We start from the raw sequence: 22,436 nt of genomic DNA on the forward strand, positions 1-22,436 counted from the left end.
GTAGGCTTTCTGAGAGTCCCAGAGTGCCGTATGATTGGATGGACCATTCCCCCCACCTCCACCCTTCTCCCTTCTATAGTCCTCACCAGGGGCGTGGAGCCAAGCGAACTGAATGGGAAACACATTTGGTGTACCTCACCGGTGCACTAACCAAATGGTGGAAGGCGATGACAAGCGCAAACAGCTGTTGGTTTAAGTTAACTACCGAGGGGACTACAGGAAAAATAAAAAAAACCCCGAGTCTTAAAGCGACCTGTGTGTGCTATTTACTTACGCGGCAGCGAAGAAGAAGAAGAAACAGTGGGGAGAGTCGCATTGGGAGCTGCAACCGAAGAGAGGGATGCGGGGACTTAAAAGGAGATAAATACAAGAGATTCGTCAGTTATTTCTTGTCAGCATGTGGTATGTGTTCAGTTAAGAAAGACCGAATTTGTTTGCGGTCGCTGGGGCGGCTCCTGTGCTTGAAAATGGAGATAATATGCAGATAGGGCGTTTTTGAAGTCCACCTTTTGTCGTGGACAGTCGGCTAACATTGGCGAGGTTTTTTTTTTGAGCGCTGCTACTGGACCTGGCAGGTTTGTCTCTGCTGTGTTTCACTAGCGTCAGTTTTACTCGAGGGTGTTTTTTATGCCCCTTTTTTGAACAAGGTAAGTCGTGCCTTATTTTTTTATGTCAGTATTTGAACGTAAGATAATATTGTGGGTATACTGGGGGGGAATTTAGTGCTAGCTAGTTGCCAAACTTATGTCGCCGAAACCAGCTTGCTAGTTTCTCGGTCACCTGGACGACGACGGCTTCTGGAAGCAATGCTTTAACTCCTGGGCTTGTCTTTTTGTCAACCCCCTCTTACTGACAGCAGCTAACTTCACCTCAGTGATTATTACCATGCTTAACGCCCATCGATAGCTTTAGCAATAATGTATAACTGGGGCATATCGCATTTCTTTTGCAGGTTCTTTTTATTATTATTATTATTATTATTATTATTATTATTATTATTATTATTAGCGGATAAAATCTTGTCTATGTCATCCATCCCAGTGTCGTTAAGGGCCTCTCCCGGCAAACTGCGTCACCGAGTGGGCGCTGCAGGTATTCATCTGTCGATCTGCGTGTTGGAAAGTCTACCCGTGATGGCACGAATGACCTGGAAACCAAGGCGACTGAACTTTTAAGTCACCATGGAGCCGGAGTCTAAATCAGGCTCCGGGGACCATCAAGACCTGAGAAATTCGCCTGCAACCAAGTCTCAGTGTGAACCGGGCAAAAATGTTTGCGAGGCCATGGGTGATGGACCCGTCAGTCTTGTGGACTCTGTAGTGAGAGGTGGGAGTGACCCCAGCGCATATCCTTCCTCCAGTTATCAGAGGATTGTGCATCAGAGATTCATCAGGAGAAGTTTGTGGTTTTCAGACACAGATGAGCAGGCCTTTGAAGCACCTGAATGTAATAACAGGAGTAAGATCCTAAACATTAACCTGCGAACAATTGTGGACAGGTCTAGGGGGACCAGCTGTGGGATACAGGAGGGATCCAGCACTGAAAGTCAAGGTGGGCTTAAAGACAGTGCAACAGAGAGCGCCAGCGCCGATGAGGACAAGGAGAAAGGTGGAGACGTGTTAAATGTTACATGCAGTGATGGTGGTAAAGCTGCTGTCAAGGCAGCCACTGAGGAGAATGAGGAGGAGGCAGAGATGAAGGCAGTCTCCACGTCTCCAGGGGGAAGGTTCCTTAAATTTGACATAGAGCTGGGGAGAGGTTCCTTCAAGACAGTCTACAAAGGCCTGGATACTGAGACCTGGGTGGAGGTGGCCTGGTGTGAGCTGCAGGTAAAGAAGTAAAATTGTCTCATCTCATTAACAAGATTTCTGTGACACCAATTCGTTGTGTATGCAGCAGTTACAGACAAGGCACAATTATTTTTTTTATATCGGTGAAAAAAAGGCTTATTTGTCACATTTTTAATCCATGAGATGGATGCTGACCAGAGCTATCTAAAAGTATCTTCACATTTTTCCCTCTACGATAAATATATGCGTGATTAATATTAGTGGAAGAATGCCTGACTCCCACAGGAAGCCCTCTATCTTTTCTCCTCTGTGTTCTCACTCATCATGATAGTGTAATGGAGATGTCTTCAGGGAGCTGTCAATCAGCCTCTAGTCTCATGAAGGAGTATGCTGAGTTGCAAATTGGTCACCACTAAATTTTAAATGGCTTACACTGGAAGACTGATTGACAAGCAGTAGCTGTAGACATGACATGGAGGAACATACCATCGCTGAAGTATGGCAATCGACAGTTTCGCAAATGCACAAGGGGAGTTCATTTTCTTGCGTTACATAGACACAAGGAAATCACAAGCTTAGACTGTGCAAAGGTATTAACTAATTATTTCCATCCTTCTGAGACTGCAACAAGGATTATTCTCTCTCCTTCTCCCAGGAGGCTTAAGGGGGACTATAGTCAGCATGACTGGCCCCCTCAAAGTACAAAAACATGTCCTGTGATTTGTTATTTTTTTCCTCCCTATTTAGATAATTTTGTAAAGGATTTATTTTACATTGTGTGTGCTCAGACAGCCTTAATTTTCCATGGCAGTTTGGCCAGCTGATTGCATGATGACACTCAGCTCAATTATTGAAGTGGACAGTGCAGGAGATGCCGGTTCGCTCTCTCCCAGCAGTGTGTCTGCATGTTATTAGTGGTGCTACTCCCTGCAATCGCACCCTCTGTGTAACAGGAGGTGAGCAGACAGGAAGCAGCTGAACCTGCCCCATAGCCTGCTGTGAGCCTTGTGGCAGTCAGTGGCCTCAGTGAATACTTTGCCTAGGGTACTGAAAACATGCTGCGTCAGTACTGTGCGAGATGAAAGAATGCAAACCACTTCATCCACTGGCAGGAATTAAACCTGTTTTGTCTGACTTTAGCATTACAGCGCAGTGACACATAGCATCACATAAAAGGACTTTAAAGATAGCATGCCATTGTTGAGCATGCAAAGACACACTGAGACTCGAAGGCCTCATTTGGATGATGATATCATGCACGCTGACAGCAGGAAGCAGCCCCGAGCTTTCCTCAACTGGACAACACAAAGCTGTAGTTCAGTCCAGTGGATGGAGAATGTGGAAGAGGGATCTATGTACTCTTATTTTATTTTTCCCTACAGACAGATTAAAACTCCCTCTAGTGGACAGTTGACAATGGATGTTAATCATGATTCAAGTGATCATGTAGTCATCTCATATACACTGTTGTAGCTTTGAGCTGAAGGTCTTCCATTAGGTACTGTTGGATAAACAAAATAACAGGCAGAACTCTTTCATGTGTTGTTAAACTGTCATAGCAGATGCAGTTTAGGTAATTATTATCCATTTATTTTCTTAATTGGCCATTTGAATCATTAAATGTCTTACAAAGGAGTTTCCTTGCCTCCTTAGTGATATCTGAAGAATTAATCTGCAGCCGTTTATTGATTAATGAGTGAGTTGAAGCTATTTATTGTGCATAATTACACATTCCCAACGGATTTTTACTCTGGAATTTTTGCTGTTGGTCACAGAATACAAAATATAAGACAATTAATTTCCTTATCTGATGTTTTATAGACTGAGTGACTATAAAACAGAATTGGATTAATTGACATTTCAGATATCTTGTCCTGTCTAAATTCCAAGGTGTTTCATTTATTTTTTAAAGGGCCAAGCAAACATATGAAACGTTACATTTGAGAAGCTTGAAGTTTTTGTGGAAAAGTTACATTGTTTAATCTGTCATTCTGGATGTTTCAGTGTGTATTTACACTGCTATATTACACAATGTCTGAATTCAATTTAGAGTTGCTGCATTGTGCAGTTACACCAACAGCACACTTCTTAATTATGGGCATTTGTAATAATCTGCAGACTGTAGTAGGGGAAATGAGATTCTTTACTTCTAAAGAAAGTAGAAGAAGGAGTAGCTTCAGTAGGCTTTATCGACATCCTCAATGTTATTGTCTGTCAAGCTGTAATCAGGATGAAATCACTGGAGAGATGAACTAAGAAGTGAGATCAATAGGATCGTAGTGTATATTGAGCCTAAAGGCAGACTTTTCAAGGTGGAGCTCTTTGAACCTGACTCGATCACCATAGTGATATATATACTGCACATCTCACAGGTGGTGCATGCAAGCTGTTTTCTTCTTTGTGCACAGCAGCCAGTGCCAAAACGGATGTCACGATTGCTGTTGTGCAGGGTTCTTTGGTGTTGTTTTGGCTTACTATACAGCTTGCTTTAAAAAATATATATATATAACCAGGACGGTCAGCACATACAGTCCGGAGGCACAATTGTACTGGCAGATCAGTCTCTGCCAGCATCTCTATAATACACCGTTAAGTGGGATTGCTAGTACTTTCAGGAAGCTGAGATATTCTGCAGAAAACCTCAACAGTTGTTTTTGAATGTTTTGAATTTATTCTATTCTGATTCCAGCTGGGATTTCTTTTTTTCTCTGAAGAGCAACATGTGTCTGAAGACTGCAGTGAATCGTCTATATCAGCTGCGAAAGCGCATAAAATTGTTTCTCTTCTCGGTCTGTATTTGTTACTAAGCCTGTTTTATACTGCAGGTATTGCAGCTAAACGAACACAGATAATAACATGTTTTATTCTGTTGGTATTTACAGAGAATCACAGAGTATATTCATTCAGTAAAATGAGTCATTCAAAGTAGCCAAAGTAATTTCCAGGTATCTGTCACTGAAAGTGCAAATGTACTTCATGTGTTTCACGTTTAAACGTATGACGTTCTAATGAGCAGCTTTTATGTTAGAAGTAAACACCAGCAATGGGCATGCACTGGATAAGATAAATATGATAGAAATTATAACTATGCCATTAATAAATTCTCTGCCAGCATTCTTGTCTTGCACCCTGTGATAGACAGACAACTTGCCCAGGGTATATCTTATCTTTTGCCCCATGGGATAGAACCCCCTGCAACCCTGAATTACATAAGTGGAAAAAAATGGGTGGATGGATGGATGGATTCCTCTCTTACCCTTTTTGTGGCACCAATCAATTTATTCGTTTTGTGAGTGTCTTTTATGCGAGCACGTGGAAAACGTGGTTAAAGACAGTTTATAACCACCATTATATCCATTATCTTTCTAGCCTTTCTTGGTTTTTCCAAGCCATCTAATGCAAAGAAGGCTTAGCTGTGTTGAGCTTGCTTCATACTGTTACCCTGAGATAGCATGGTAAAAATCGCTGCACAGACTCAGAGCTCTCCTGCCCACTATCACACAAGATCTTTTTGGTCATATTCAACAAAATAATAAAGTGCAGGTTTCAGCAAGTCTTAAGCTTGCACCTGAAGTAGGTCAGAGTAAACAACAAGGGGGTAAAATCTTACGTGTGCATGTGTATGATGCCAGCTTTGCCGTTCCAAGCAAACTGTTGTGGAAAACAGGAGATACCCCCATGGAAGACAGAGAAACATGAGATATCACTCTTGATTTTCCACTGTTTTCTCACCTTCTTATGGTCACATGGCTTTCCTCCCTAGAAATTTTAATCTGGTCTCGTGTTTGTTTTTGCTCTCTTCCTCCCTCGTCTCTCTCTCTTAGCCCTGCCCCTTCCCGTTCATGCCCATCTCCCCCACATCTCTGTTTCTGTGCCAGGCTGCTGGCATATCACAGATGGCCCTGGCTCATGCAAGGATGTTAATGTGAGAGAAGACTGCCTGTTTTCAGTCCTTTCATTGTTGAGAAGAAACACATCCTGTGATTCTTTTTACTTTGTCTTAATCATTATTGCTCTCTGAAATTTAGTTTCTAAACTTTGGAAACTTTTTCTTTCCACCACTTGTGGCTCAGTGTATTGATTTTTATCTCAGTGTTGAATGCTGTGTGCACACTTGCAGACAGTTTACTTCTGACCTTTTGCAGACTTCTCAGGTATTTGGCAGTGAGCTTATTTTGTAGATTAAATCTCTTTTTTCAGCTTGTGACTGCAGAGTTGGCAATGATGCCATGGCAGTGTTATCAGGCCGCCTGTCTTTGCTGAAGATTAGGGATTTCTTGAACCAAACAAACCCAGCAGCTTACTCACTAGATCTGTTTCTTCACTCCAAATGCTGGATTTCACTGTAATCATAGATTTAGATTGCACTCTCATCTGACAAGATGATACCATGCTTTCTCTCTGGATTAACATGTGTAATAACACATCTTCTCCTTGTCTGCACAGATGAAAAAAAGGTAAACAAAGTTGGAGATGCCCAAATGGGTCATTGTTTACAGCCCATCTGGCATTGAGAGGCCCTGGGCAGCATGGAGAGCCATTCACTGTGGCAGTGCCTTATCTGTTCCCCCATCTGAATTCCCGCGTCACCAAGTCAACTGAAAAGCAATGGCAAAGACAGATATGCCTACTGGTGTGACGTGTGGTATAGTTGCATGCTGCAGGTGTGATAGTTGTCTCTTGTACAGTCTTTTTGTTGTTGGTGTTGTTTTCATTTAAGTCATTTCCATTCATTTGAGAGCATCTGAATGTGTTTGCTGTATGGCTGAATCAGTGTGCTGGTCACTCTATTGTTCAAGTTGCAACATAATTGGATCTAGTAACCATCACTTATCATTATGAACATAGCCTAGGCCTGAAGTGTATGTACTCTATTGATGAAACAGCTTTAGAAAGAATTGTAAATCCACAGCATGTCTTAACTGGTAAAATGATGCTTACCCAAAAACTCTCGCCTTGTATGTTGGTTTATTCATGGTCTTTGTCCCACATCGTCTGAAAGGAAAAGCTGCAAAGGAATAAATAATTTTTTATCTTAATGTTTAGGAAGGATAATGGGGAGCACATACATACACAGACATACACAATGTTTTGAATGTTTTCAGTTAGATTAAAAAAAGTTGGGAAAACTCCTTTACTGTGATTTAAGCAAACATTTGGTTAAAGAGACAGTTGCAGTATTTTTAATATTTTTACTATAAAATGCTACATTATACACAGGTGGATAAAATTAAGAAAACCAGAATCATATTAGTTATAATTCCTGTGAGATGTGATATTTTGTCGATTTAAAGCCTTAGGTTTGCGGTATTGTTCAGCACGTTGCAGTTCAATATTGTGGTCCATACCTCTTTTTCTTTATTGATCGTATAAAATGTCCCACACTGAAAAATACACTGATGTTATAACTGTTCGAAGCAGACTCAAATGTGTTTATCAGGGAGCTGCAGAGCAATTTTCAAGTGATTAATTAGTTAATTGACCAGTAATGGAAGCTACACATTAGGGTTTGCCTAAAACGGTCTATCAGTTACAGGGGTGGCTATCGGACCTCTTGTATGCAGCCTTGTTTTGACTTAAATGCCACATTGGCTAGACTTTTATTAAAGCTGACACACGTTGCTATGCTGCAGTCTTCACAGTTTTTATCTTGTGGTCTATATATATTGTATCTGACTTGCTGTGCTAGTACCTCCGCTGTAGTATTGCCTTAACAGTTCGTACAGAGATTCTCTAAGCAGCTTTCAGAGCAGCACCTTACATTAGGACATTTAGCTAAATGGCCTTTGACCGCTCTCTTTCCTCCCCCCCAACAATAGAAAGTGTCACAACAGCTCATTAGGACTAGTAATCCCTTTTGGAATTCAAGAAGGTTATTTGTATGAACAAACCTGGAGCACTTCTGTATCCTGTTAAGGCCTCCTGCTTAGGCTTTGTGGTATGAAGACAAGGGTTACTTCACTCTAGTTGGCCTCTGCGTTACTAAGCTGTTTATGTAATGACTAAAAAACAAATGGGCTCACTGTAGCACTTCCATCTCAAGTCACTATTACTGTAAACTGCTATTAACATTTATGCTGGGAGCTTATTTCATTTATAAATCCTCAAATGTGCTGATAAACTGAATATGTGATTGTTGTCTTTGCTATAAGAAGTTTCTAATTCTTTGATTAAACAATGTAGGATCCTTCTTCCTGGTATTTTACTTGTTTAGTCTGGGTCAGGGTATTATGCCGAATAAAGGCTGTCTAAGTGGCTCCAAACACTGCAGCAGATTCTAAAATTGTCAAAGCAGGGAGTTTAGCCAGGCCACCCAGTTCAAATCAGGGCAGCTCTACTCGACAAATCATTGCTCTTGTCCTTATCTCAGTGCCAACCCTCATCATCAGTGGTCTGTACAATGCAGGACATGTGGAAGCCTGTCCACCCTCCGCACTCTCACTTTCTGGCTTGCACCGGTCCACACTGGCTACAGTAGGCTTTAGTCATTTACATGGACACTGAACACATTTGTGAATTTGTCTGAAGTTCAGAGCAGATGGGTAAAATTTGCCACCTGGTGTATCATAGCACTGCAGCTATTTGTAGCCACTCTGTCAGCTCCTCCATGGTTTTTACAATGGGTCTGAGTGACTGTGTTACCGTTAAGTATCAGTGTTTGGGGTCAGTGTATTGAAAGTGTCACCACCAGCTGTCGTACCCTGGGTTGGATTGGCTGGACACACAAGCTAATGCTGCTAAAAATGTTACCAGTTAAAGCAGATTAGAAATGAATAAAATAACATGACTTATTTTCTACTTGGCTTAAATCCAATAATAAATAATGTAATTATATCTATCTGTATATATACACGATTACATATGGAATATTTTGCCTTTTTTATTAAAGGGAAGAATTGTTAAAACAATATATGATTATTTGTGGCTCTCAGACAGAATTCTGTGATGCATTATGCTAAATATAAATAGACAATCCTCATTTACCACATGCAACTTTTAGTTAGTAAGTCTAAGTGTATATAATACAGTGTTTGTGTATATATATATATCTATATATATATATATATAGATATATATATATAGATATATATCTATATAGATATATATAGATATATATAGATCAGCCTACGCGTTTTCACAGAAAAGAGCTTTATAGGAGGTTTCTATGCTTTAATCTGCTTTGGCTTACTGCTGGTCACAATCAGCTAGTCACACTCATACACATAAACATCCAAGCAACAATCACAAGTGCTCTTAATATGATCAGCTCCCGATTCATTTATTTCATTTAGTGTCTTATGTTTTCTTCTGTTCTCAGTGTGTCTGTGATGCTTTTATTTCGCATAGTTTCTGCTTGTCTCTCCCCTTCTGTTTTCTTAGCTCACACTTTTGATGCCCAAACAGCAAAGTAATCATTTGGGCATGATCTGATTGTTGTTTTCTGCCACAGTATCGGAGTGGCTTCTCATCTTGAATGTTGTTCTGCCTCTTTGACTCCTCCCTCCCAAGGCTAGGTGAAGCATACATTTGTCTCTTTCAGAATGCTTTTCAGATATTTGACCAGCCTTTTCTTATTCAAAACATTATACTGGGCCACCCTGAATGCCGGGTATGCCATTTTACTCTGCCTGGGTTTACCATGGTTGTATGGCAGGTGTATAACAATGAATACAGGGATAATGGTAGCTGGCACAGCTGCCGGTCAAAGCCTCCTGCAGTCATGACTGATGGGACACAATTCAGCTGCGGGCAGTCTGCTGGCTCATGGCTCACCCTGCACCAGCTTTTGTTACAGCATCGGAAGCACTGCAGTAGTCATCTGTTATTAAGGATGGGTGGAAAGGATTTCCAAGTAAATTATCATACCTCCTCAGCCTGACAACCAGGGTTTGTTTCCCTTGAGTCCAAACATTTTTTGTTGAAATATCTGCATGAACTGAATAAGATGTGGCAGTAAGGAGGTAGTTCTGTAGCTATGGTTAAAGGAATATGACCTGTATTGATTGTTAATGCGTCACATTATCATTGTGAGTGAGACTGAACCTGAGCTTTTCAATGCGGCATTTAAATTCTATACTAAGGCCTATTTGCTGTGGGATTTCTGCGTATTGGGGTATGCATGCTAGTCAAGTTTTTCTGGATTTTACAAATAACTATAATATTCATGTAAAATATTTCTTAATCTTCATTTATTGACAAAAACATGTGACAGTAAATATGAGTTCCGCTGTCCTTTTTTATATTACAATTTGTTGACAAGTTGTTTGAATACAAATCCCAATAACACTGTGGCTATGGAGTCCCTGTGTTGCTAATCTGCTCCTTGTTAACTAAGGATCAAGATGAGGCCAAGTTAATTAGGTAAAGCAGAAATAGTAATTAGGAACGCTAAGTTGTAGTGGCAAAGAAACAGCCAGACAATTTGTAATTTGGCTGGCATAATCAGGACTAATGCATAAACCTGTTTCTCTCCTAATACATTTAGCCTCTAGGATGCGGATCTCACTGGTTCAGTAAGTTCAGATATTTGTATATTAGGTAAGAACTTGTAGGCTTTGTCTCATTGGGGGAAACTGTGACAAACTAAAATAGACGCAATTCGTGTCTATAAAAAATTACAGTCATAAGATTTCTTCAGACAGAACGGAGCTGTGTGTGAACTACATTTGTCAGCAGCCACTCATTAGCCACTCAGTCCATGTGCCACTTCACAACCTTAGCATTGTTCTATGCTTTCAGATGGATTGTGAATTGAATCTTTTATCAGAGATGGGGGATTAATTTTTCATGTAGTGAGATCTGGGATCATGTAAAATGGTACAATTGGAGTCATACCTGATGCTAGTACATACTGTAATTTTGGGTAGCATTCGTTGCATCAGTGTAATTTAAATCCAGACAAAGGGAATGTTTTCATGATCCACAAAAAAATGTAAGTATGTCTGATTATGTCAGTAGCCTTCAGGTAGAAGGCTAAAGCCCTTTATATACAATCAGTAAGCTCCTTTCATTAGGAAGTGTAACTCTTACAGCTTTGTTATAATTATCCTTAAATCCTCAGGTAAAGTAGCTGGACTGATAGCAATCCCTTCACAATAGGAGTATGCTATTCCTACTTAATGTGACATTAGGTCAAGAATATGATTTTGACACTGCATTTATATACTATGATAAGCTTGCAGAGTTCCTGGATCTAATATTTTAATCCATTACTTGATTCTTCCAACACCAAAAACCCAGTGGTTTGCTTTCTCATTCTGATATTCTGTGTCGCTGTATGAGCTAGCAGAGCTGTGGAATTAACAGAGGTGAGCATACAGATATAGTGGATGGCAGCATTGTAGAGAACAGGTTTAAAGATTGCTTCCTGATAATGTCACTATCTATTTTTCTGCCCTTGCTGCCTGCTGTAGCTTTCAGTTTGTGTGTTTGACTTCACTCAAGCAGTTACCTGCTCTGCAATGAAGCACAGGTGCGATAAGATTACATGCACATACATGCACACAAACAATAAATGGTCTGTTTGTAGTGCAGCAAATGTACTGTAATGAGTCACACTTGTTAAAGACCTCACAGTAGCTATGAGGAAATTGATTTTCAAAGTGACATTCTTCCATTCTCTCAGTGTGCAAAAGCATGTAAGTGCACATAACTCTCGACGCAGTGAGCCACGCCTCTCAGCCTGCATGTGGCTTCTGAATTATGCAGAAACCCCAGTGTCTGCTAAGAGGGAAAGACAAGTGAGGGTGCAAATGTAGGGGGTGATGCGGGGAGTGTGACTGGAGCTTGGGGGAACACTCTGAATTGGGGCTTATTTGAAAAAAGCAGCAGGTTTCCTGAAAGATGAGATCAAGAAAGCAAGGGAGCAGTAAAGGAAGTAATCTGGAGAGGGGGGGGGGGATTGCCTAAAGGAAAGAAAGCTGCAGCACTCATGCTTTAAGCGGTCTTCCTCGTTCCTCTTTGTTGCTCTTTTTTAGACCTATGTTTCAGGTAAGCTTCAGACCATGTGGTGCTCCTGTGCAACAAACAGCACATGGGGATAACCCAGCCCAACCTAGCCAGCCCAAGTCTTTCATTGCTCAGCTTGCTTCAGTAGAAAGAGTTCTCTGCAGAACTGAATTATTCATGGGACTTCAGAAGAGTGCAGTGAAAATCCCCACACCCCTCACCACCACCATCACCACCATACACACTTACACAAAAAAACCTGACATGCCACATTCTTATACATGCAAGCCTTATCCATCACATCAATCCACGCCTCAACACATTGAATCACAATGTTCTGGTTATTCATGTTCATTTTCTAATTGCAGTTTCATCTAAGAAGGAAGTTGACTTTGGGTGAATAATTGAATAGATTAAATCCCGCTAGGTTGTTTTCACTGCATTCCACCATCAGTGTCGTCGGTTTCTGTGATGGGTGGGGTCTTGCTGCTAGACACAGCTCACTGTGTGTATGTGTGTTATATAAGTCGTTGATGTAGTGGCAGTAAAAAAAAAAAGACAAGAAAAAAAAAATCACAGGAAAGAAACCACAACCTTCCACTAGATACAGCCTGGTGCTGCCAGACTAGGAACTGAGAAATGGTGAGAGAGTAGCTACAGAAGATGCTTTTTGTGTTTGTGGGGGGATCTTGGGGATGAAAAAGGGAGTGGTCGGGGTGCAGAAAAGGAGATAGATTGCAGATGTGGGGGGAGGGGACTAAGAGGGTGAGAGAGTGAGAAAGCGAGTGAAAGATGGCAGAGATCGATGACACATAACCTTTAGCCATAGCATTTTGAGGGTGTGACGATGTTAATGCCTTGGTTCATTCTCCCACCCCTTTGTCGCCCCTCTTTCTCCTTACATGTCCTCAGTGTTCCTGGACAAATCAAAGCTAGCAAGTAAGAGGTCACATCTGATCATATTACATCTAAAAATGTATTTGCAAACAAAAGATGTGGCAGAATGTTCTTACTGATTGAAAAAGACACTCATCTGAATGTTCACACACACGTACACTTGTGACAGTCATCAGCTTTGACACACATACAGTGGGGCAAAAAAGTATTTAGTCAGCCACCGATTGTGCAAGTTCCCCCACTTAAAATGATGACAGAGGTCAGTAATTTGCACCAGAGGTACACTTCAACTGTGAGAGACAGAATGTGAAAAAAAAATCCATGAATTCACATGGTAGGATTTGTAAAGAATTTATTCGTAAATCAGGGTGGAAAATAAGTATTTGGTCAATAACAAAAATACAACTCAATACTTTGTAACATAACCTTTGTTGGCAATAACAGAGGTCAAACGTTTACTATAGGTCTTTACCAGGTTTGCACACACAGTAGCTGGTATTTTGGCCCATTCCTCCATGCAGATCTTCTCAAGAGCAGTGATGTTTTGGGGCTGTCGCCGAGCAACACGGACTTTCAACTCCCGCCACAGATTTTCTATGGGGTTGAGGTCTGGAGACTGGCTAGGCCACTCCAGGACTTTCAAATGCTTCTTACGGAGCCACTCCTTTGTGTTTTGGATCATTGTCATGTTGGAAGACCCAGCCTCGTTTCATCTTCAAAGTTCTCACTGATGGAAGGAGGTTTTGGCTCAAAATCTCACGATACTTGGCCCCATTCATTCTGTCCTTAACACGGATCAGTCGTCCTGTCCCCTTGGCAGAAAAACAGCCCCATAGCATGATGTTTCCACCCCCATGCTTCACAGTAGGTATGGTGTTCTTGGGATGCAACTCAGTATTCTTCTTCCTCCAAACACGACGAGTTGAGTTTATACCAAAAAGTTCTACTTTGGTTTCATCTGACCCCATGACATTCTCCCAATCCTCTGCTGTATCATCCATGTGCTCTCTGGCAAACTTCAGACGGGCCTGGACATGCACTGGCTTCAGCAGCGGAACACGTCTGGCACTGCGGGATTTGATTCCCTGCCGTTGTAGTGTGTTACTGATGGTGACCTTTGTTACTTTGGTCCCAGCTCTCTGCAGGTCATTCACCAGGTCCCCCCGTGTGGTTCTGGGATCTTTGCTCACCGTTCTCATGATCATTTTGACCCCACGGGATGAGATCTTGCGTGGAGCCCCAGATCGAGGGAGATTATCAGTGGTCTTGTATGTCTTCCATTTTCTGATGATTGCTCCCATAGTTGATTTTTTCACACCAAGCTGCTTGCCTATTGTAGATTCACTCTTCCCAGTCTGGTGCAGGTCTACAATTCTTTTCCTGGTGTCCTTCGAAAGCTCTTTGGTCTTGGCCATGGTGGAGTTTGGAGTCTGACTGGTTGAGGCTGTGGACAGGTGTCTTTTATACAGATGATGAGGTCAAACAGGTGCCATTCATACAGGTAACGAGTGGGGGACAGAAAAGCTTCTTACAGAAGACGTTACAGGTCTGTGAGAGCCAGGGATTTTCCTTGTTTGAGGTGACCAAATACTTATTTTCCACCCTGATTTACGAATAAATTCTTTACAAATCCTACCATGTGAATTCATGGATTTTTTTTTCACATTCTGTCTCTCACAGTTGAAGTGTACCTCTGGTGCAAATTACTGACCTCTGTCATCATTTTAAGTGGGGGAACTTGCACAATCGGTGGCTGACTAAATACTTTTTTGCCCCACTGTATGGTCTAATTAGAGATGTGTATATGTCTCAGAGACTGACACTAACCTCCACCTCAACTACTCCGTATTTCCCACTTTCAAAAGCATACTAGAAGCATGAATTTAAAATGTGGAGGAACTATGGGATGCTCTTCCATCTGGTAGTTTTTGTGCAGCAAATATGTTTTACAGTTATTTTAGGGGCTTCATAGTCATCATTTCTTCATCTGTTGTTTCCTCTAGGATCGTAAGCTTTCTAAAATGGAACGTCAGCGCTTTAAAGAGGAAGCAGAAATGTTGAAGGGCCTCCAGCATCCCAACATTGTCCGTTTCTACGACTTCTGGGAGTCACCGCTTAAAGGAAAGAAGTGCATTGTTTTAGTAACAGAGCTCATGACGTCAGGAACGCTAAAAACGTGAGTATGGATGTAGGCAGTTGCTTTTAATTTGCTGCTCATTTAATTATGGTCTAATAGGTTTCCCTTTCCTTCATGCAGCTATCTAAAGCGTTTCAAGGTAATGAAGCCCAAAGTGTTAAGGAGCTGGTGTAGACAGATCCTTAAAGGCCTCCACTTTCTCCACACCAGGACGCCTCCCATCATTCACAGAGATCTTAAATGTGACAACATCTTTATTACTGGACCTACAGGTTCAGTAAAGATAGGGGATTTAGGTCTGGCAACACTCAAGGCAGCTTCTTTTGCTAAGAGTGTCATAGGTAGGAGACTTTTAAAATGTGACTTGACAGATTTGTGGTTTTTACAGTAAGAAGTATTAGTAATTTGTCAACTGGGCACTCTTGTTCTCTCCATCTGCTCCTGCAGGCACTCCAGAGTTCATGGCCCCAGAGATGTATGAGGAACACTATGACGAGGCTGTGGATGTCTATGCCTTTGGCATGTGTATGCTAGAAATGGCCACCTCTGAATATCCCTATTCTGAGTGTCAGAATGCTGCTCAAATCTACCGCAAAGTTACCAGTGTGAGTCATGCTGTGCAATTTTTTTTTTTTTAATTCTTGCATTTATTTTGGACGCCTGACTGTGAAGGAGAGGCGCAGAGAGGGCTTTAGCATGCAACAAAGATCTTCAGCTGGAATCAAACCAGGGATGCTACAGTTATGCAGTACACTCTGGAACTGGTCACACAGCATGGTGTTTTACATTTACATTAATATGTTTCCACCAAAATCACCTGTTCATGGAAAACATACTTTGGTCATAATTTCTCAGAGCTCTAATTATGCATACAAATTGAACTTCTAAATATTTAATGTTAAATTAAGATTAAGGTAATGACCTTTCAAAAATGGGCTTACACACAGGGATTTTAACAGAAACCTAGAGATCTGTCCAGTATTTAAACATTAATGAATGAATGTTAAGTAGCCCTAATAGAAATATGATGAACCATAATGACAATATGCTTGGAATAAAAGATGATATACAGGCAAAAAGAGGCTGAACTAATTGCTCATCAGCTGTCACCAGTATTAAATGCAAAACCTTTAAGGTGATAAATGCACTGTTTATTAAAATTAAGAAGTTGATAGTTTCATATACTAAGACTTTTCCATATATTCATTTACCAAGGTTTCTAAAATGTTCAGCAAGAAAGTGACTTCTTTAATATATTAATAATTCAGTGTCATGCTTTGTGAACATGGCATAGCAAGGTTGGGATGTTTATTTTGCCATTTCAGATAATAAGTCCAGAGAATTTCTCAGAGTACAAAATCGGCACCATTTTCAGGTAGATGATTCCTCAGTGTTGAATTTCTTGGTTGAAGAGTCTAATCAGCCATATGGTGTCACTCAGGGGGTCCAAGTTTCTTTTGTTTTCTGGATGAAGCCTAAAGGCTGTATTTCTGTACATCTTCCTTTGCTAGCAAAGCATAGTGCTTTGAATACTGATTATTACTGTTTTCACTTTTAAAACTTGGCAGGGTTGGACCTGAAAAAAACAGACTCTTTCACCTGTTAGCAGCTGTTAAAGCAGTCTCTCAACCTATATTAATGGTTAGGGAGCATCAGTGCAGCTCTCTATAGTTGCTATTTTTTGCATTGTATTCATATGAATGTGCCTTCCACAGTGGGATGTTAATAGAAGGCTGATCAAAGAGAAACCCTAATAGCATTATACATTGTGTGTACTCCCTGAAGAGATACAGCATCCAGCTGAATAATTGGTGGAATATTAATCCAGATATATGCATATACTTTACATCTAGTTTATTTTGATGCAGAAACTTTATTTTCTCCAGTTAATTATATCACACATTTTATATAGTCTGGCTGCACAATTAAAAAAAATAACTGGGTAGATTATACCTGTAAGAAACTAAATAGAAGTGTTATGTTAAGAAAAGACAGAATTCATCCATTTTTAGAAGAACTGCTCAAAATCTATTGGGCATCAAATCTATTGTTAAACCACACCAGCTGTGACAACTCAGGACCGTCTGCACAGTCAAAACAGCCGAATTTAGACCAACTGACTGTTATAGTAGTTTACAAAACAACATCTGGCTGCTCATGTGTAAATTGGAACTTTGAAAGCCTTTGTATGAGAACGAGGTGTTTTTTGTGCTTTGAGCATTTACTATGCTGCCGGAGTTTTTGTGAGGCTTCCTTTGGATGTTTTTATGCTTTGTGGGACCTGACATGAATTCAAACTGACCACTGCTGTGGTACTTTCGGCTCTCTTTTCAGAGAGCGAGTGCGTGATACTTAGAAGATAAGATTTGGGTGGAGCATCACAAAAAATAAATTTCCATTCATGTGTTCATTTTTTTTCTCTTTTGTTATGTTTTCTCATCAACATGACATCCTTTCATGACATATCCACAATGTTTTGCTTATATTTCCCTTTGCTCAGGGAGTAAAGCCAGCCAGCTACAACAAGGTCATGGATCCTGAAATCAAGGAGATCATTGGAGAGTGCATCTGCCAAAAGAAAGAGGAACGGTGAGTGACTGTGCCCGGCGATGTCCAGCGTCCAGCCAACAGGGCCCACAAGGTGCCCTCTCGTCTTTCATGCCTTGTCTCACCTCCCCCATTTCATTGCTGTGGCACTGACAGCTGGGCTCTCAGCAGCACTGCAGTTTCTATCTATCTGTGGGGTGTCTTTCAATTCTGTTACATAATTAGTTTGTGTACATCGGGGCAAATAACCTTTAATTAGTTTCTTGTGGCTTTTTTTGTTTGTTTATTTATTTATTTTTTAATGAATCATGATTAGGTTCAGTGATTGGTGATCTGGGAAGCACAAGTAATATGCGACCATGAATGGCTCTGTGTCACTGTTAACTTTACTGTATCTTGAACATCTTTTCACTGGAGTCAGAGCTTTTCTTTTTCTGTTCCCAGGTACACGATCAAAGATCTGTTGAATCACGCTTTTTTTGCCGAGGACACAGGTGTGAGGGTGGAGCTAGCTGAGGAGGATGATGGAAAAAAGTCCTCAATAGCTCTCAAACTGTGGGTGGAGGACCCCAAGAAGTTAAAAGGGAAATACAAGGAGAGTGGGGCCATTGAGTTTACATTTGACCTGGAGAAGGAGGTCCCTGAGGTTGTCGCACAAGAAATGGTGAGTAAATGTTTTTAGCTATACATTACAGAATTCTTTTCATACATGGAAATGTTAAATCTGAATGTTGAGTACTAGAAATGGTTTCTATTTCTTTGTCGTTTTATGTTTTTTTGACACCACACTTTTATGCTTTGCATTTCTTAGAGGCTTATTGTCTTCTAGTGTTTGGTTTTATATAGTGCAGATTGCTAAGATTGATAACTTCCAGGAATATAGTACTATTATTTTCTTTTTGTTTACGTAGTTTTCTCGAGTGAACGCAATCAGATAAAGTTTCCACAGGCCCAGCAATAAAAACAAGATCCAGAAAAAAATGGACAGTTCTCATTGTGGAGCTATGATTTTCATTACTCAAACTCTTGTTTTGTCACTTGTCTAACATTCTTTTACACCATAGAAAAAGTGCCCTAATAGGGGTATTGGAGAAAGTGTATTGGGTTATCTTCAGATAGGGAATGTAAACATTGTCATTGTAAGCCTTTCTTCAGCCGAAGACAGGCTTTGAGAGGAAAATAAGGGTGGCACACAGTAAAACTGCAGATGTCATACCTTTAGCGAGAATAACGTGGAGAAAATTTCCTGATGAAACTTCCTTTGAAACAGTGCAGTACATAGCACAACATTTTTGTATTTGTTTGTACATCACATGTAAACACTGGAGCGAAAGACGGACGTTTTGATGTAACAGACCAGACAGTTCTGTTGTGAAGAGTGAGCCAAGCAGCAGACAAAGGAAACGTTTCCCCACTGCTCTGATCCCCTTAAAATAGATTTTCTCTTCCTTCCTTTTCTTGCTCCTTCTTTTTGCCTCGTGCACTCCCCTTTTTATATGCACCCTCTCTTCCCTCACATGGCTCACTGCTAAAAATATCCTGAAAGTCATGCTCTTCCCTTTTCTCTGTCAGGTGGAGTCTGGCTTCTTCCATGAGAGCGATGCTAAGACCGTGGGAAAGTCGATCAGGGACCGTGTGGCACTGATCAAATGGAGACGAGAGCGCACAGTGTCTGCAGCGGCTGCAGAGAATCAGGGTGAAGGAGGACACAGCACCCAGATGACACCATCTCAGGGCATCTCTGCTGGGGTGCCACATGTAGGGCAGCCCCTTGTGCTGGAACCAGAAGAACCAGAGGCAGACCAGTACAACAGGCTGCATACCCTCACAGCCAGTGCCACCTCAGTAACATGTAAGAGATTCTGTTCTCATCTACCCCGAAGCACAAGCCTAATCTTTGACTTTTTTATGAGTGGATGATTTATGTGTCTCTGCAGCAGACAGCACACTTGACAGTGGCATGGGCTCCACAGTGTACTCGGACTCCCACAGCAGCCAGCACAGTGTCCTCTACCAGTCCCTGCTCGAGCCTATTACTATGGCAACACAGCAGGTCTGTATCAGGAGCTTACACACCCTGGTGGACCATGTGCATTCAGTTTTATTTAAAAACATAGACTATTTAGAACTAGCAAACACGCACTTGACCTTGAAACTGAACACACAAACACCCACACACATGCTTTATTCACACATTTAAGAGTTACCACGCATACACATTTCTTTACATGTGCATATAACGTGCCCATGTATTTTTCATGCAGTCATTTGTCTTTGTGAACAAGTTTGTTTGTCCTCACCACATCATCATATTCTTTTTGTTATGCCCTGTTTATTTTGAGTAACATATGTTTTGCTTTTGGGTTGTTCCTCAATCAGTGCCCGAGCAGTAGCCATTTTCTGACAGATCGACCCCAGTACTGCGAACGGGGTGAAGTGTGGGAGGCAACGCTGAGCCCAGAGCTCAGGGCTCGATTGGGAGCTGAAGGCCGGAGGGGAAGTGCCCCTGTTATTGACATTCAAAGGGCAAACCACATTGCTCGACTGCATGCCCTCATTCAGTCTAAGAGATCAGTCAGTCCCAACCCAACGGTACCAGAACAGTCAGAACTCAGCTCTGCTGAGCTGCACTCAGAGTCTTATGGAGGGTTTTCCCCACAGAGTGCTATGCCAGTAATAAAAGTCTCCCCCATCTCTTCACCTACTGACCACCGCCGACTTAGTGATATCAACATCAGATCGCCATCAGAGACATTATCACTTCCTGTGCCAACTGAACGAAGGCACTCTGACCTTAGTAGTCTTCTGAGTCTGACCTCTCATCACAACCACCATATTGCAATGCACAGGGGCTCTGTGTGCCAGGCATGTATTTCTATGCTTCATTTGAGGTCACAAGATTGGAGGCACCACTGTCATTCTGTTGTCATGCCAACACACCAATGTCCATGTGACTTTAGACACCACCCATCACCTGGTGGAATGATGAGCACTCCTGGCTATGGACTGCTGAAGGCTTCAAGTGATTATTCCAATTTCTCACAGCTGCAGCAGTCCCTCTTTAATATAATCAGTCGCAAAGCAGCCCCTTGTCCCCCCACACCTGCCCAAGCCTCATCACTGTACTCTTCAGCTGCTCTCAGTCCAACCGGGAGTGATGGAGACTGCAGCCTAAAGAGTCAGTTCCAGATTAGCAGTCTTGTTGGGGACCACGAACCTCTCCAGGAGTGTGAAGACAGATGCTGTGCCAGAGAGCAGCAAGTTACCAGGGCTGTAGGAGTGGTAGGTTACAAGAGCAAGTTGTTTTCGCGTCCTATGATGGGGCCAAAACCTGCTTAACACATTTTCCCAGCTTGTAGATGGTTCTGCATTATTCTGCATGAAGCTGGTCTGATTAACTGCCCACTGAGTCTTGCTGCCCTCATAGGCCTCTAGAGCTAACTGTCTTCTTAGAAATCATAAGCTTGCTGCTGACGGAGAACAATGGTGCAACCTCTAACATATTACATTTCCTTCCGATCAACCTTAACCAATGCCTTTAACTACTGATCCAGATTTTAACCTTTCCTTCTCTGCTTGACTGTCCAGATGCAACAGCTGTTGAGCTTGACACTGAAAGATATCCTCTAACCAAAGGGGAAGAGGCAGCTGTCTGATTTACATCCTCTTTCTCTCCCACTTTTTCTCCCTTGTGCTCTCATTTTAGCTCACACCTGTCAAGACCTCCTCATTGTTAAAACGTGTTTCATGAACTTATTTTTATCCCTCATCCTCTCATTATATTTTCACCCATCATGAATTAATGTAACTGGCACACGTATAAGCTTTTGTTAGATTTGATCATTGACTAGAAAATTCATTCCCAACAGATACTAACTTAAAAATATCTCCTTTGATCCTTAGGCCAGTTCTACAGGTTACCAGACCCAACAATCTGTCCAAGGTCTGTCCTCTTCCAGCTCCACAGTGCATGCACCACCACAGTACCTCCAGCCTGGACACAGCTATCCTGCTACTTTGTATGCTCCTCAGCCTTGTGCACCAACACCAGCTCCAGCCAGTCTATGTTCAGTCAACTTCCAATATGCGACCAGTGCTGGTAGCTACTCACCGCCAAATGTGCAACAGGCTCAAGTTGCAGCAAGTATTGTACCATCAGCTGTGCCACAACATGTTGTACAAAGCTACCAAGCACCAGTCCAGCAACAGCAGCAAGTAACTGCAGCGAGCTCTTTGACCTTTCCCTTACAAGTGCAGCAAACATCTCAGAACTCTGTGGCCCCACCTTTACAACAGGCTCAGTCTGCATCAAGATCAGTTCAGCAGCCAACTGCAGCAACCACTCTGCCAGCACAGCAGCCAACTGAAAATTGTCCTCGTGCATCTGCAGCCCCATCTATGGCACCCACAGTTCAGGGTCAACCAGTACAAGCTTCCAGCACACTGCAGCAGGCCCAAACCACAGTCAAATTGCCCAATCAGCAACATAGTCAAAACTCTGCCACACCAGCACTTTACAGTCAGCAAATATCCATTCAACCAGAGCACCAACAGTCTTTATCACAAAATGCACAGCAAAATGCTGGGAAGGCCTGTGTTCAGTCTCAACTCCAGCATGGCCAAGAAACTGTGTATGCCATGCACCAGCAAATGGCACAACATCCAACCCAACAATCACAAAGTCTTCACTGTTCGACACAGCAACAAGTGCACACTCCAAATGTCCAGCAGCACAGTCAAAAAACTATCCAAACAGCAGTTCTACAACAGAGTCAGGATGTATCGCAGTCTCAGCCCCAAACCACCGCAACTCAAGTTCTGCAGGTTCCAGCCAAACATCAGAGTTACTCAGCTGCAGGTCCTCATGATGCTGCCTCTCAGAGCTATGCACATTCTGCACTTCAACAAACAGCACTTCAACAAAGTCAGTACCTGCCTGCCCAATCAGTCTGTCCACAGAATTACATAGCAGGTAACCAGGTACTGACTTCTCAGAGCATTTCAACCTCTTCTCAGCAAGGCCAGGCTGAACATACCACCCAACAGGTGAGTGTATAGTGTAGATGGTTACTGTATAGTAACTATATGAAGGTAACATATAGGGGCGATCGTGGCTC

The 22,436-nt window shown here is 41.9% G+C and overlaps 1 protein-coding gene across 7 annotated transcripts in view; it reads left to right on the forward strand.

The window, feature by feature from the left end:
- Positions 1–82: 82 nt before the first annotated feature.
- The window catches only part of LOC146494549 (serine/threonine-protein kinase WNK2), a 43,703-nt gene continuing 21,349 nt past the window's right edge, over positions 83–22,436 (forward strand). For 2 of the 7 annotated variants that reach the window (XM_085146527.1, XM_085146529.1), the window contains exons 1-11: positions 84–647; positions 1,042–1,829; positions 14,639–14,811; positions 14,893–15,113; positions 15,220–15,377; positions 17,273–17,361; positions 17,764–17,983; positions 18,892–19,171; positions 19,257–19,372; positions 19,699–20,601; positions 21,223–22,365. In XM_085146527.1, coding sequence (XP_085002653.1) covers positions 1,182–1,829; positions 14,639–14,811; positions 14,893–15,113; positions 15,220–15,377; positions 17,273–17,361; positions 17,764–17,983; positions 18,892–19,171; positions 19,257–19,372; positions 19,699–20,601; positions 21,223–22,365 — 3,951 coding nt within the window. In that variant the 5' untranslated portion in view covers positions 84–647; positions 1,042–1,181. Of the gene's footprint in view, positions 648–1,041; positions 1,830–14,638; positions 14,812–14,892; positions 15,114–15,219; positions 15,378–17,272; positions 17,362–17,763; positions 17,984–18,891; positions 19,172–19,256; positions 19,373–19,698; positions 20,602–21,222; positions 22,366–22,436 lie in introns of all 7 variants that reach the window. The other 5 variants (XM_085146530.1, XM_085146531.1, XM_085146528.1 and 2 more) reach the window with 4 other exon arrangements.

Source organism: Neolamprologus multifasciatus, chromosome 20, assembly GCF_963576455.1.
Source record: "Neolamprologus multifasciatus chromosome 20, fNeoMul1.2, whole genome shotgun sequence".
NCBI lineage: Eukaryota > Metazoa > Chordata > Actinopteri > Cichliformes > Cichlidae > Neolamprologus > Neolamprologus multifasciatus.